The 14,651-nt window shown below is 38.9% G+C and overlaps 1 protein-coding gene across 2 annotated transcripts in view; it reads left to right on the top strand.

Annotated features, from left to right (window-relative positions):
• Nucleotides 1–14,651, top strand: part of LOC130419079 (coronin-1C-A) — a 36,903-nt gene that overhangs the window by 18,121 nt on the left and 4,131 nt on the right. For both annotated transcript variants that reach the window (XM_056745502.1, XM_056745501.1), the window contains exons 3-9: nucleotides 7,725–7,847; nucleotides 9,272–9,401; nucleotides 10,340–10,521; nucleotides 10,876–10,995; nucleotides 11,246–11,350; nucleotides 13,384–13,529; nucleotides 14,112–14,169. In XM_056745502.1, the coding sequence (XP_056601480.1) occupies nucleotides 7,725–7,847; nucleotides 9,272–9,401; nucleotides 10,340–10,521; nucleotides 10,876–10,995; nucleotides 11,246–11,350; nucleotides 13,384–13,529; nucleotides 14,112–14,169 (864 nt within the window). The remainder of the gene's footprint in view (nucleotides 1–7,724; nucleotides 7,848–9,271; nucleotides 9,402–10,339; nucleotides 10,522–10,875; nucleotides 10,996–11,245; nucleotides 11,351–13,383; nucleotides 13,530–14,111; nucleotides 14,170–14,651) is intronic.

Genomic DNA, 14,651 nt, shown 5'->3' with positions numbered 1-14,651 from the left:
GTTCATGTCTGGCATCTTTTAAAGCTGGGACGGCTCCATATATCAGTTTCAAACAATCTCCAAATCCAGCGTTATATGCACCGTTTATATAACATTCATCACCCAAATGCAAAGAACAAACAAACACCTGAAGTTCGCGAATGGATGCTCTCTCTCCTGCACACAAGTGAAAGTGACATCTGGGCATTCTCCATCTCCTGCTCTCCTGTGGCCGTGTCGCATGCTTTTTCTAAGAAAATTTGTTGCGAAACAGTTTTATGTGTTCGAAAACACTTTCCGAAACCTGTACGATCGCTGGGGAAGTGTATCAAGCACAGAAATACTACGTAATACGCCCACCTCGTTTTTTGGCAAGTAAACCATGTTAAGAATGAAGACGGGCACGTTTAACATCGTTAAACACCGTTGCAGGGCCGCTTTAAAAAACACCCTCAGTTGCCATTGGTCACATTGTAAGCACAAGAAGATACATTTGGATTTAGTAGTTTCACCAAAAAATAGGATGAAAAAAACTCAAACTGTTTTATAACGACATCAGCACGCTAGATTTATATGAAAATACTAGTAAAAGAAGCCATCTGTGGAAAGTGTTGGATTCAGCGCTGACTTAATGTATCTGATGGTGTCATTTTGCACATCTCCGATTACTGTGGTAATAATGGCGAGATTAGCGCTACAACCCAAAGCAACGGTGTTGACATTCGTAACAGCGGTCTGTAATTAGAGAGCGCTCGAACGCGACCGTGACATCCAAGCCTCTGGCACTCAGTTAGGATCCTGTCATCATCACTCACAGACACACACACACTCGCGGAAGATGTCACAGACTGCCCTGCCAGAAACGCTGGCCAACTAGAGCGCATTTATCTTATTGACATGATTAGAGGTTTTTTTCACTTCCTGCAGACCGCTGCTTTGAAGCTTTTATAAAAGTTCAGCTTTCAGGTTGGATTAAAAAGTGATGGATTAAGCCGCTATTAATCTTTTGTCATTCCACCCCTTATGTCAAGTGCGAGTGTGATGGGAAATTGTTAATCTGTGAGAAATAAAGCATGTCCGTTCTCAGATTCTCACTGTTGAGTATTCTCAGAACAGATTGCAGGTCATCTGTCTGTCCCTCTTACCTAAAACCGCATTAGTTCACCAAAAAAAATGACCCACCTGTCATTCAAAACTCTTTCTTCTGTGGAACACAAAAGGAGATATTTGGAGAAATGTCTTTGTGTTTTTTTGTCCATGCAGTTGAAGTCAACGGGACCCCAATGGGACTTGACGTTCTTCAAAATATCTTTTGTGTTCTGTCCTCATATACCCTTTAGTGCACACATTCCCCTTTAGTTCCTCTGTGTGTATGCGCTTGCACACCTGCTGTCCTTCTGTCTAATGCATCGCACCCCTCCTTACGTATCCACTCTCAGGCTGATTTGGTTTTGCACTGTCTGTCTATAGGCCGGGCTGTCCTATTCTCAGCAGCCCCCTGCGAACAGACAGCTGGCTCTGGGGGGCTATTGTCCCTCAGCGTATGCCAGGCCCTGCACACCCCTTTGTTTCCCAGATCAGCTCTGTATGGGAACTCCTCAATCTCAGCAGACTCTCTTAAATCCTCAGACTTCCGTGATTGTCAATTGTTTTACTGTAAAGAACATGCTAGCAGATTGGCCGAGTGTTCGTGGCTCTTGAGAAGAACATCAGAAGACTTGAAATAGTTTGTTGGTAAACTCAATGTACTTCTATATTGTTCTAATTGTAGTTAAAAATGACATGTTGGTTATTGTAGTGATGGATTCATATGGAGGGAGTCGGGGGTGGAGTTTCAGCTGGGCCATCGCTGGATTCTTTGTGTGGGTGACAGATCAGCTCAAATCAGACTCTTTGTCTTTTCCCCCTCAGGAGACCATCAGGTGTCTATTGTCAAACTAATCACGTGTTGTCTTTCTCTATCAAGACCCCCTTCCCCACTCAGATGTCTCATTTCCATACGAAGGAAACAGTGGGAAACAGATGACCAGTGTCTTCCACAGTCCTTGCATTCCTGCTTTCCATTCAAACTGACCAGAGTGACTAATTTTCCTCCTTTCTGTCTGACCACCTCTCATATTGAGGTTATAGCCCGAAAAATGACCCATGGCACAGGAAACTCCCCATTTACGCCTCAACACCAGACTCCGTTATGGTATTAGCGACTGTTTCTCTTTGGCAGTTCAAGTCATGAAGGAAAGACGTTGGTTGTTATGTAGCGATATGCTTCTAATTCATTTTGATACCTGCTCATGTGCTGGTTTTGAAGTGTAAAAGTGTTCTGGGTTCAAGAGAAGTTCAACTTTATCGACAGTATTTGTCCATTTTTTACTTTTGAAGAGTGGAGATTTTAAGTTTTAATTTTGGTTGTGACCAAGAACAAACAGTTCAAGGCAACTTAGTGACTTAATAATTGTACATTACATTAACACGAGACTACATAGATATGGTAGCGTCCTGTGATCTTACTACACAATACCGGGTGGCACTTTATTTCACAGTCCTCTTTCCCAATAAATATAATAACTGGGTGATAACTAGGTACTAGCCCTGAACCTACCCCTAAACCTAAACTTAAATCAAGTGGTTACCTTATACTACTCAGTATTTTCTTAGTAAGTACACTGTAAGTACACGTACTGTAAAATAATATGCAACCCAATACTGTATCAATATTATGTTATGCCACAAATGTATACTTTATTACGTTTGGGGGGAGGAGATTGCCCGTCATCCAGAGGACGTCTGATAAGTTTTTATCTTTGGACAATTTTATACACTATTATTTCTATTTGATCGCACATTAAACTCTGACTACAGAGTAACAAATTCCAATGCGTTGTGGTTAAATTGTGTTATAGACTGTTTCGTCGGACAACACGTGCCTGACCCGAAGTTAACTTCGGTCTGTGTTCATGGATCATTCTGGCTAGTTCAAAAAATATACCATTTCTATTTTATTGCATTTATATTAAAATTTTAATGTATTATTTGTATTAAACAATTTCTTGAATTTAATTGAATATCCATTTTTTAAAAATAAACAATTTGAGTGGGTTGTGTTTACAGTACTTGGTCGCGTTTAAGTAAGGTTCTTCTACTTCTAACCCAAAATAATACTGGCTAGACATTCTAACTTGCTAGCTAATTTATTATTTATTTATTTTACTTGTTGTCAGAAATAATTCACAGAGACTCTATTCTTTGCAGATGTGTACCGGACGTTTGGGCCACAAAAGCGTGCATGCGCAGCAACGTTAGTTTAAGTCATTGCTTTGAAACCGTCTATATCAGCTTTGAAAAACCGTACACTAAATATAAACCTAATCATTATATTTGTGTCACAAATGTCCAAACTGGGCTAACATTAAACCCAGATTTTTCCTTTTCAAAAAAGTTAGGATCTGCATGGCTTTTGTTTAAACTATGTTGGACATCTCTGATGGGTTTCCTGTATTTGAACTGAACCCTCTGCAAACCGATTCGGTTTCTGCTGTCACTGCTGTCACAAAAAAGAGAGCACCAAAGATGAAGAGAAGAGAGGAAACAGGAAAAAGGAGGGCATAGACAGGAAGTGAGTTCAGTCCCTAAACCCCAAAGTCCAACTCCATATATCCTGTGCTGTCAGATAGACAGATGTAACTCACATCGTGTGTTTGTGGCCATGGATGTGTCGTTCTTATTCCTAGTCTGTATTTCAGGAGCCCCCTACTGTTCATGGTGAACTGGCTGTGCTCTGGCTGCTGCTGACTGCAGATTTTACCTTATATGGTCATCCTCAGCTCCCCGGCTGTCAGCCTTCCAGGCCCATTTCCTCTTTTCTCTCCATTGGCTGAACCGCAGCACTCTCACCCAATAGATTCTTTGATTGGGGTGTGTAAGAAAAAGAGAAAGTGTAACGTGAATTTTTATATATATTACCCAAATTTTTACAAAATGTATATTTTGCAAAGTGTCGATACAAGTTCACTGTTGTCACATATGTTTAGTAGGTTTAAAATAAACTCTGTTTAAAACGCAATAAAAATATTGGCCTAATAGTAGGTCTTTCTTTTCATCTTTCTCAATCATTTGATATTTTTTAAACCCTCTCTTTCTAGTCATATCAATTGGTCAGCCTCAAACACCTGTTTGCCCAGAGCAACTCTCTCTGACACTGATGGCTCCGCCCCCTTTGCACTGATTGGCTCTTTTCATTATCAAGGAAATGACATGAGATCTGGTTGGTCAGCTTCTGGTATGCTTGAGTTAGGACACCCCTGCCTCTTAGTCCTTGTAGATGTAAATATTAAAGATGGAAGAAATGGAAATTTCCACGTTGAATGGATAAAACAGACTTTACTGCAAAAATTGACTGTGCTGGCCACCTCTACAGTGAATCTGGTCTTTCTGTTTTGTGTGTGTGCTTTTCCATGATTTAAACGTCCCCTCTCTTTTTCTTTTTATCTCTTCAATGTAATGTCCGTCAACTGTAAATGGATTTATAGAGATGAGGAATGTTTTTCTTATGCTGTTTATTGAATGCGTTCAGACAGACTGTCTTTATCTGAGGTAGGAGTCCGCAGTAAAGCTGCTACTGTTGCTATGCAACAAGTGTGCCTCAATTCTTTGCAGTGATGTGTCGGGACAGCTCCAGTTTTAGTAGGCTGTAATTAATTCAGATAAATATTCATGATGCAAATTCAGCCCTCCACAGTGATGTTTATGATTCAGCCTGAGTTGGAGTTAATGACGCAAAAACGGCTGCAAAACTTTTTATAGCAATATTTGATCTCTATTACTGTAGGGATCGTTCACCCAAAAACGAATATTTCGAAAAATGGATAAAACTTTTTTTATTTACCCTAATGTTATTGTTCGAAACCTGTATATGACTTGTTTCTTCTGTGAACTCAAAGGAAGATTTATAAAAACATATTAGTGGTTTTGTGTCCATAAAATGAAAGTCGGTGTAGTGGGGTCCAATGTTGTATGGTTACCAATGTTCTTAAAAAAAGAAAAGGTTTTCTGCAGAAGAAAAATGTCATACAGGTTTGGAATGACACGCAAAACCCACTGCTATAAAAATAAACTGTGAATCTGTACTTATTGTCTTTATTAATGTAATTATTAATGTGGTTTGCTATTTGTCATCATCTACGTATGTAATAAACTTCAGTGTTTATGTGATACACACATGAATGATGTTCTAATGGTGTGGCTTGTTGTGCGCTGTGATCAGACTAACATTTTTGACCATTAAGCTCTCACCCAGCAGTAGTCTTTTAATACGCGCATGAGATGTCTTGCATTTTTCTGTCTGGTATCTCTGAATATGTTAATAAATAATGAGAAGTCTTGCATTTTTCTGTCTGGTATCTCCGAATATGTTAATAAATAATGAGGCAGCAAGAAAGGCGAGCCATTTTGAAATCCATAGAGAGATCATCATTACTGACCCTCTGCTCCAATGTCAGTGATCTATAAAAAGCACATGACAGTAATGTCTGGAAATCAATTTCGTGGCTAATGCTTTTACTTTATCAGGATCCTCCCTATTTAAAGGCTTTGGGATACTGGCGAGTTGTCTTGAGGAAACCATTTATCACTTTCAACTATCAAATTTTACTACTGCTTTTTACAGAAAATAAAAAGTCATATACAGGACATTAAGATGAATAAATGATCACTCAAGATTTATTTTTGTGTGAACTATCCCTTTAAAGTGACAGTTCATCCAAAAATGAAAATTCTCTCATTATTTACTCACCCTCTTGTCATTTCAAACCTGTGTGACTTTATTTCTTCCCCAGAACACAAAAGATATTTTGAAGAAAGTTGGAAACAGAACAGCACAGCCCCCCCATCCACAAAAACTAATGCGTAGGCATGCGAGTTGACAATATTCTTCAAAATATCTTCTCTTGTGTTCTGCTGAAGAAATAAAGTCATTTAGGTTTGAACTGACAAGAGGGTGAGTAAATGTTGACAGAATGTTATCTATCCTTTAAAGTCCTCCTGTTAGCTGAAAGCACAAACACTAGGTGTGTAAATTGATTCTTTTTTTATTGTATCACCGAGAATGATGAAGAAAAAAAACTACACTTTAGAACCAATACATGTTAGCACCCACATTGAATTGACACAACCTTAACTTGTATCTTCAGTGGAAAATCTTGAGTTTCTTCACCGGTAATGATGATGTTGTGTTGTCATAGTTTATTTGGTAGAACATTGTGTTAAGTTGTAAAGGTTATGGGTTTGAATCTCCGAGAAAACCCATACCGAAATGTATAGAATAGGTGCCCTGTATAAAAGCATCTGTGTAAATGTACAATATGTTGTCAATCATTTCACTTTAAGGCAGCAAACGCAAGACAAGATGAAGAAGTCATGCAAAAATAATGAAAGGTTCTTGGTTTGTTGTCTTTGGTGAATGTGATGATTTTTGTTGGACTTTGAGTTTATTCTGTTGTTATTGGCTGGCAGCAGCACTGTATCAGTGTTCAAGAGCCAGTCTGTCTCGGTTTGATTAGCTGTTCATAGTGATTGGTTATCAGTACTCTTGATAACACAACACTTATTTGTGGACTGTGATGGAGTCTTGGATAGTTTTTAACTTATCAGACATTTTCCCCCGTGTTGCTTTTGATCCTTTCCCGCCAGACTTTTTCACCGTGACATCATCGCTCGGCATTCAAAACAATCCACACATACTTCAAAAACACATGATGGGCTATTAACTCACGAAAAACAGCGAAAGGTCTGCTGTAGTTCCTCTCTCATAAGGCGTTGTTAATTCCATGCCCAGACTTGAGAAGGAATGTGTACACAGCGCAGGTTTTATGTACAGGTGGGGTTGTGTCTTCATTTAAGGGTGCTGGTTCATTTGCACAGATCCAGGCTGGTGTGCTTTACTAGGCGGGGCTTTGCGTAGTGATGTCATCGAACCACAGGCAAAGCAGCACCCAATGAAAAAAAGCTGTGTGAACAAAAGTGTGGGTGTGGTTGTGTCTAAACACACATTGAACAATATGATCGGATGACACCCGATCACACGGCCCAATGCAGAGATTGTGGTCTTGCAAGAGATCAAAGGTCGTGACCTAGAGAAAAGATGTCATCAGGAAGTCAGCTGACTGGGCATGACACCACAGCCATGCCTTTATTTGTTTGCTTCTTTGTTTGCGGTTTAAAAGAGAGAAGAGAGTGAAACAGAACACTGGCAGAAATGAATATTGTTCGTTTAAATTCTACTCAATTGCTTAATTTTATTTTGTCACAAATCATTTTGATAGTATTGTACAGGATAACATTTGTAATTTACAACAAGTAACATCTATTCATTTCTAAATATCCTTTAGCTTTCTCACACATTTTTAAGTGTCCGTGTGACCTTCCACTTCGAATGGAAAGGTCACGGGTCCGCTTCACACTCAATTCTGTGGCTGCGTTTGGAAGCCGTGTTGAAAACAAAAGCCGTGCAATCTGTTCTTATTTTAAATCAGCTGTCGTGTGTTAATGTTACAATGCCGGACGAGCTATTCTTTGCAAATCTACAGAAGAATGGCGGTCTGCCCACCCAACTTTTTTTTGTAACATGAACGTAGGCCATGCCAAGTTTATTTTGGAATTACGTAGATTTCAGCTGACATAGTGTGCATTTCACTTTTCCTAAACATGCTACCATAATCTAATAATTCCCTTTCTCTGTTTTCTCTCCTCAGACGGGCCGTATAGATAAGGCCTACCCTACAGTATGTGGCCACACCGGTCCTGTTCTGGACATTGATTGGTGCCCTCACAATGACCACGTCATTGCTAGCGGATCTGAAGACTGCACTGTGATGGTACGTCACCCTTCTACTTTTCAGTTTCTTTTAACGTTTCAAAATTCTGATTTACATGATTGGACTTTCACATGCATAGAACATTAATAGATGTATTGCTTAAGTCATTTTCAAAATATAACAGAATACAACAAATATTATGATAGCGGTAATACTTGGGAAAGGGGTTAAATAACAACTAAAATGGACACAAATGTAAATCTGCATCTTTACCTACCATTACTAAGTCCAAGTGCGGCTGGCAAAGTCATCCGCGTGACTCATTCGAGCGGCTGCAGATCGGATCACAGCATAAGCGATGGGACTTCTGGGCTGTTTCAGATTAGTTTAAGGCTACCCTGAAGTCATAGAATCAGCAGTTACTATTTTAAAGGACTGAGGTCAGTCCTGCTGGCTCTGAATGTTTTTGTATCTCGCTACTAGCCCTTATTTGGCCGGACTGCAGCAAAAACATCAACTTCAGTGTAAAGAGTGAGCGAGCATGAGTTTATTGGGACAGTGTTTTTCATCTTCTTTTGAGGATATGGAGGTTGATGAATCAAGCTGTTTTTCTTCATCCCAACCTCAGAAATTTCAATTGAGTTGTGTGCATGCCTGCATGTTATTCGTGACATAATATTTTTAATGATATTACAGAATTATTTAACAAAATTTGACCAAGCAATGAGAATCAAGCATTCCTGAACCTGTGCTACATGTATATTAAAGGGATAGTTTATCCAAAAATTCAGATTCTGTCATCATTTGCTCACCCTCAGATTGTCCCAAACCTTTATACATTTCTTTCTTCTGCTGAAGATGGAAGATGTTTTAGAAGAATGCCAGTAACCAAACAGATCTCATCCCTCATTGACTCCCATAGTATTTATTTTCCCTACTTTGGCAGTTAATGGGGAATGAGATCTGTTTTGTTACTGACATTCTTCTATAATATCTCAAATATAAATAAACAGTGAGGGTGAGTAAATGATGACAAAATTAAAATTTCAAGTATAAGTAGATATAAATAGATTAAGGTAATGGGCCTAATTTGTCGACTTATTATACAAATAATAACCTGTGTTATGCACATTGATAAGATGAGGAAGTGCTGCGGGTCTCTGTTATTTGCCCTCTGCTGCCCCCTCCAGGCACTTTTTTGTAATTGTGAATGTAAAAAGTCTGTCCTTAGTTTACATTTATTTATTTGGCAGACGCTTTTATCCAAAGCAACTTACAAGTAGAAGAGCATATAAAATTTTTTTCAACGTATGGTATGTTGCTGTGTGTGTGGAACAGGATGCAAATCTAACTTTAACAATTTTCTGATCCAATTTTTCTCTCATTACCTACCTATTCTGCTTCCCTATCCATTAAATCATCAATGTAAAATAAATATTGGAAATAAAACGTTTTAAACTGTTCTGCTCTGCTGTTGTTCTCAGGTGTGGCAGATCCCAGAGAATGGTTTGGTTACCTCATTGTCCGAGCCTGTGGTGGTATTGGAGGGTCATTCAAAAAGAGTGGGCATTATTACCTGGCATCCCACTGCCCGTAACATCCTCCTCAGTGCAGGTAAGAAACAAAACGTTTTTGCAATGATTTCTCATTGTTAAACTGCTTTGAATTCCCAGTTAAAGTGGTAGTTCACCCAAAAAGGAAATAATAAACCTTTATGACTTTCTTTCCACTGCAGAACACAAAAAGATATTTTGAAGAAAGTTAGTTACCAAACAGCACTGGCATCTATTCACTTCTATTGTAAAGAAACAAACCCAGTCCAAGTGAATGGGATCCAGTTAACACATTCTTCAAAATATCTTCTTTCGTGTTCTGTGGAAAAAAGAATGTCATATAGGTTTGAAATGACAAGAGAATACAGAATTTTTATTTTTAAGTAACAGTATTCAAAATGAACACATAAGTAGTGTTTATTTTGGGGGCTTTGAGATAGAAGTTGGTTAAGTAGAGACTGAAAACACAAGAGGGGGAGGGAATCAGAAAATGGTGTCAGACAGCGTCAACTGCATGAGCAGCATCATGCCACGTGTTGAAGCACACGCGTTAACCTTCAAGCCACATCTTAAACGTTTATTTTTTAAAGATGTCTCGGCAGTTATCCAAGTGCATTTTTGAGTAACTGTCAAGCACTTAGAAGGAAAATGAACTCCAGCTGCTTTCAAAGAAGCACTGCCAGATGTTATTGAAAACAGCTCAATTCATTGGGCTTCAGTTCAATGGAACGGATTAAGTACAACAAATCTGTTTATAACTTTAAATGGTTAAAAATAGATCTTACCTTTAAATATTAAATATGAAGACAAACTTGATCTTTCTATGAATTAATTTCTTTTGGACTGTCACATCTGTATCTTCTGTTCAGTTGTAATGTGACCACTGTGCGCCATGCACCTTTATCTTTTATCATATTAGTCTGTTTTAGTCATAACATGTCTTAAACATTGAAATATGCTTATACGCGTGTCATGTTTTCTCCCGGGGTTTGTCCGCAGGGTGTGATAATTTGATTATTATCTGGAACGTGGGGACGGGAGAGGCCATGATCAATCTGGAGGATATGCACCCTGACCTCGTCTATAGCGTGTGCTGGAACCGTAGTGGCAGCATCATCTGTACCACCTGCAAAGACAAGAAAATCCGGGTCATCGATCCCCGCAAGGAGGAGATCATTGCGGTCAGTGCATGCGAAATGAAGATACCGTTTGTACTATTTTTTTAACTGTTTAAATGAAAAGTTGTTCTACACTTATATCCGTACGTTATATATTTTTATAACATAGCTAGACATGAAAATATATTGAAATATAATTTTTTATTTATATTAATGATTGCAGATATCTTTAGTGTAAAAAATGTAAAAGGGAAGAAATGGCTTATGTTTATCTCTGAATTACATGGACATTCATTTTCTGTTGTCAAATAAAGTTATTGTATTTTGCTGTGCTTTCATGGTCCCAAAATGATCTGTCTGTTCTGTTTCGCATTAACGTGAGCAGTGTTGTGATGTGTCATTGTTTCTCCCTGGCAGGAGAAGGACAAGGCCCACGAGGGTGCCAGACCCATGAGAGCCATTTTCATGTCTGATGGCAAAGTGTTTACCACTGGTTTTAGCCGCATGAGTGAGAGACAGCTTGCGCTGTGGGATCCGGTCAGTTGCCATGGAAACCGCACACGCATTTCATTCCAGTAGTTGTTCAGTCGCAAAAATGCTAACAAACTCCTTACACTAAGCTAAAAAAAGATTTTCTCAATAACACTGTTTAAATGATGTAATAAAGTGTGTGCGCTTTCTGATACGGTTTTCTGTGAAGTGCCTCGATATAATATTTGTAAAAATCACATATCGTTGTAATTTCTGCAATATTGGTCCGTTACGGTTTTTCTATTTTTTTCCACAGGAAAATATAGACGAGCCCATTTCTGTTCATGAGATGGACACCAGTAACGGAGTCCTCCTGCCCTTCTATGACCCCGATACTAATGTGGTCTACCTGTGTGGAAAGGTAACGTTGCACATACATCTGGATCGAGTGTTTCTGAACTCAAGAGTTCAGCCATGTGATCTGTTCGGCACAGTATACACAGCACAACATAGTCGTGGATTTTTTACATCTGCGTCAGACCTACACCGGTTTATACTTGTGTGTCGTTGTCTACGTCGACAGACAATGGCCACTAGGCATCATTGTCCACAAGACACGAGGCGAAGAAGAAGCGGTTTGTTGTGTACTCCATAGAGATATATAAATAGACTGTGCATTGGCTGCTTTGCTCCACTGCTGTGATATGTCAATAATGGCACCATATTGGTGAGGGCAACAGTGCAGTAAAAGCCCACTGAACCCAATGGGAGAGCTGCGCCTTTTCAGCATTAAAAGCACAATAACATTTACATTTCTTAACATATTTTAATGGTTTACGATATACGTATAGAGTACAACTTTACCATGTCTATTGTTGCTTCGTGTCTGGATTATAGCTACTTTAAAATTAAAGGGATAGTTCAGCCAAAAACTACAACTTGCCATTTATTTACTCACCCTCAGGCTATCCGAGATGTAGGTGAAATTAATCTTGACAATATTTGGCTGATATCTTTAATATCTTCGTATAGTGCCAAACGCATTTCACTTTAAATGCTCCGTAAATGCTGCTTCTCCCGCCAAAGACGCGTCGCATATAGAGACCTGCAGACACCTAGAGCAGGTAAATTGATGTAAATTAATAATATCAATAGCATTAATAAGTAGCATGTTAAGAGCATTTCATAATGAATCATGTTTTAATCTGGGATTATTTAGAATCAGTTCAAGTATGAATGGCATGAAAATGCTACTTGTTAGTAACTTTGTAAGTACTTCTGCTCATTATAAATTATTTTCAGTTGTGACATTTAGTTGTCAGTAGTTTTATTAAAATAGGCCACTAGGACTTCGCTTGAGCACGAGTGCCTACAAATTGTGGGTATCTGAATATAAAATAAATGGCCTGATAAAACGTTAGATGTTCGACTGGGCTCAATTGATTAAATATGATTTATTTGAAAGTGAAGTATTGTCCGGTCGTCCGCCACAACGTCATAGAAATATAGAAAATATAGAGACCCCCCCAAAGCCGTAAACATAGGGGAAACACTGCAGTGTCTGGTGCGTTTAGTGCCACCTGCAGAAATGGAGTGTTGAGGCTGTACAGTATGGCTAATATTATTAAAAATGGCTTTCAAATTTATGATTTATTGAGCGAGTCACTTCACAAAACGTCAACATGTCTCCAGAAGCCGCTTTTTGGAATCATGTGCTTTAGGAACTCTTAGAACGGCGGACCCCATATACTCCCATTATATGAAGCAGAGAGGGCTGCGGATTTACCAAACAATCTTCTTTATGGTTCTACTCAAGAATTTTTGCCCTCACCAATATGGTGCCTGCGTTGACATACGATCCAGCGAACAATGCAGCGTCTAGTTATATATATGTCTATGGTGTAAGCTGCATGAGAGCTAAACTGCATTTAGCAGTGATAGCAGCAAATAAACAGCCACTTTTGCAGCTTGAGTTGTTTAATACAGAAAAACACATAATTTATTTAGATAATTCCTTGGGAAATGCAATAAACCCGACCCTATCGCAGATTTTTTTACCTGCAGGGAGAGGGTTCAAGCAGACCAATCACAGCACTTGTGACCCGAGCTGCATTGACGCGCTGTTACATTTTTGGAGAGGTGCTCGTCATTGTACTGGTATTTTCGGCTTTATTTAACGCCCCAAAAAGCACGTTTTAAACCCTGCGATAATTTGCGCTTCTTTTGCGAGATTGTGTTTGACATTATAGGAATGAATTAATGTCCTGTGTTTTTAATTTGCGGCCTGTTAATAAGTCACCCGCAGGAATCTCCACTCGGCGCTGTTTTTAAATTGTGATCTCTTGTCCTGTTTAGTAAATCTTGCCCTGTGTTTATATCAGAGTACTACGTTTTTTAACATTCTATACTGCTATTGCTTTGTACCGTGTCTAACTGAAGCTTGGTCTCTGATAGGGGGACAGCAGCATCCGTTACTTCGAGATCACGGACGAGGCTCCTTTTGTCCATTACCTCAGCACTTTTACCACCAAGGAGCCCCAGAGAGGCATGGGATACATGCCAAAGAGAGGGCTGGACGTCAACAAGTGTGAGATTGCAAGGTGCGCAATTACAACTGTAAAATGAATGCTACATTTCACTAGCTATGTGTGTGTGGATGTGCTGCAGAAACCTGTCAAACATATGTCTGGGTCGTCTTTGACGGCAAAAATAATATATATTATAGAAATTACAATTAGCATGAAGAACTAAAGGCCTATTTTTGTTAGTACCCCTCCCCCGTGAATAAATCTAAACAAATCTGTGAATCTATGAATTATTTACTTTTGAATATGCAATATATATTTTCTATTTAATATATAAATATATGTTATTTGATCTGTTGCTAAGATTTAATGTGGGGTTTATAGCCAAAATTTATCAGCAGACATTCATCGAGCTTGCAAATCCTGCCAATAGAGGGCAGCACTAAACCATGTCAGTCTAGAAGACCCTTAGGCCTTTAAAAGTCATTTCTAAGAGGAAGAGAAACATGACTAGAGGTCAGTTTGGGGGTGTACGTTTGGTGTTTTATTAAACTCTTACATTATGTTCTTTTGTGTATGGTGAGTCACGGACTAACGTCTGCAACCCTTGTGGATGTTTTCTATAACAGACCTTTGTGTGTGTGTGTGTGTTCTCAGGTTTTACAAACTGCATGAGAGAAAGTGTGAGCCTATCATCATGACTGTGCCAAGAAAAGTGAGCCTCTTGTTTTCTTTTGCTGTGTTGTTTTAAAGGCTACACATTACAAACGCTGAAGGCAGGACAGCACATCCTGAGCCACAAATACTTCTTCCTGTTCAGCTTAAGTTTCCCCCACCGTGTTGGTTCACATGACCCTGTTTTGAAATTGCAGTTTGACTGTTTTCACACTTGGTTTTATACAGTTGATTCGAATCCAAGTTCAGTATATTATTTGGCTTTAAATTTCAGAGCATTTACGTCATAAACCGTAGTGACACCATTGGTACCGGCAGGAGTTGTTTAGCACTGTATGAAGGCAACAACTTTAGGGAAGTCAGCATTATATAAAGAAGGAGTTGTTCACTTTTTAAAGGAAGTAAATGAAAAACTGCTCATCATTTACTCAACATGATACCATTCCCCATGTCCATATATAGGTCCCAAAGTTATAGCTCAAAAAAGCATATGCAACCATTGATAAAGTAATCAAATGTAAA

This window comes from Triplophysa dalaica, chromosome 4, assembly GCF_015846415.1.
Source record: "Triplophysa dalaica isolate WHDGS20190420 chromosome 4, ASM1584641v1, whole genome shotgun sequence".
In the NCBI taxonomy this organism is placed as follows: Eukaryota; Metazoa; Chordata; class Actinopteri; order Cypriniformes; family Nemacheilidae; genus Triplophysa; species Triplophysa dalaica.
Note: the sequence above shows the minus strand (reverse complement) of the source record. Positions and strands in the feature narration are given on the sequence as shown.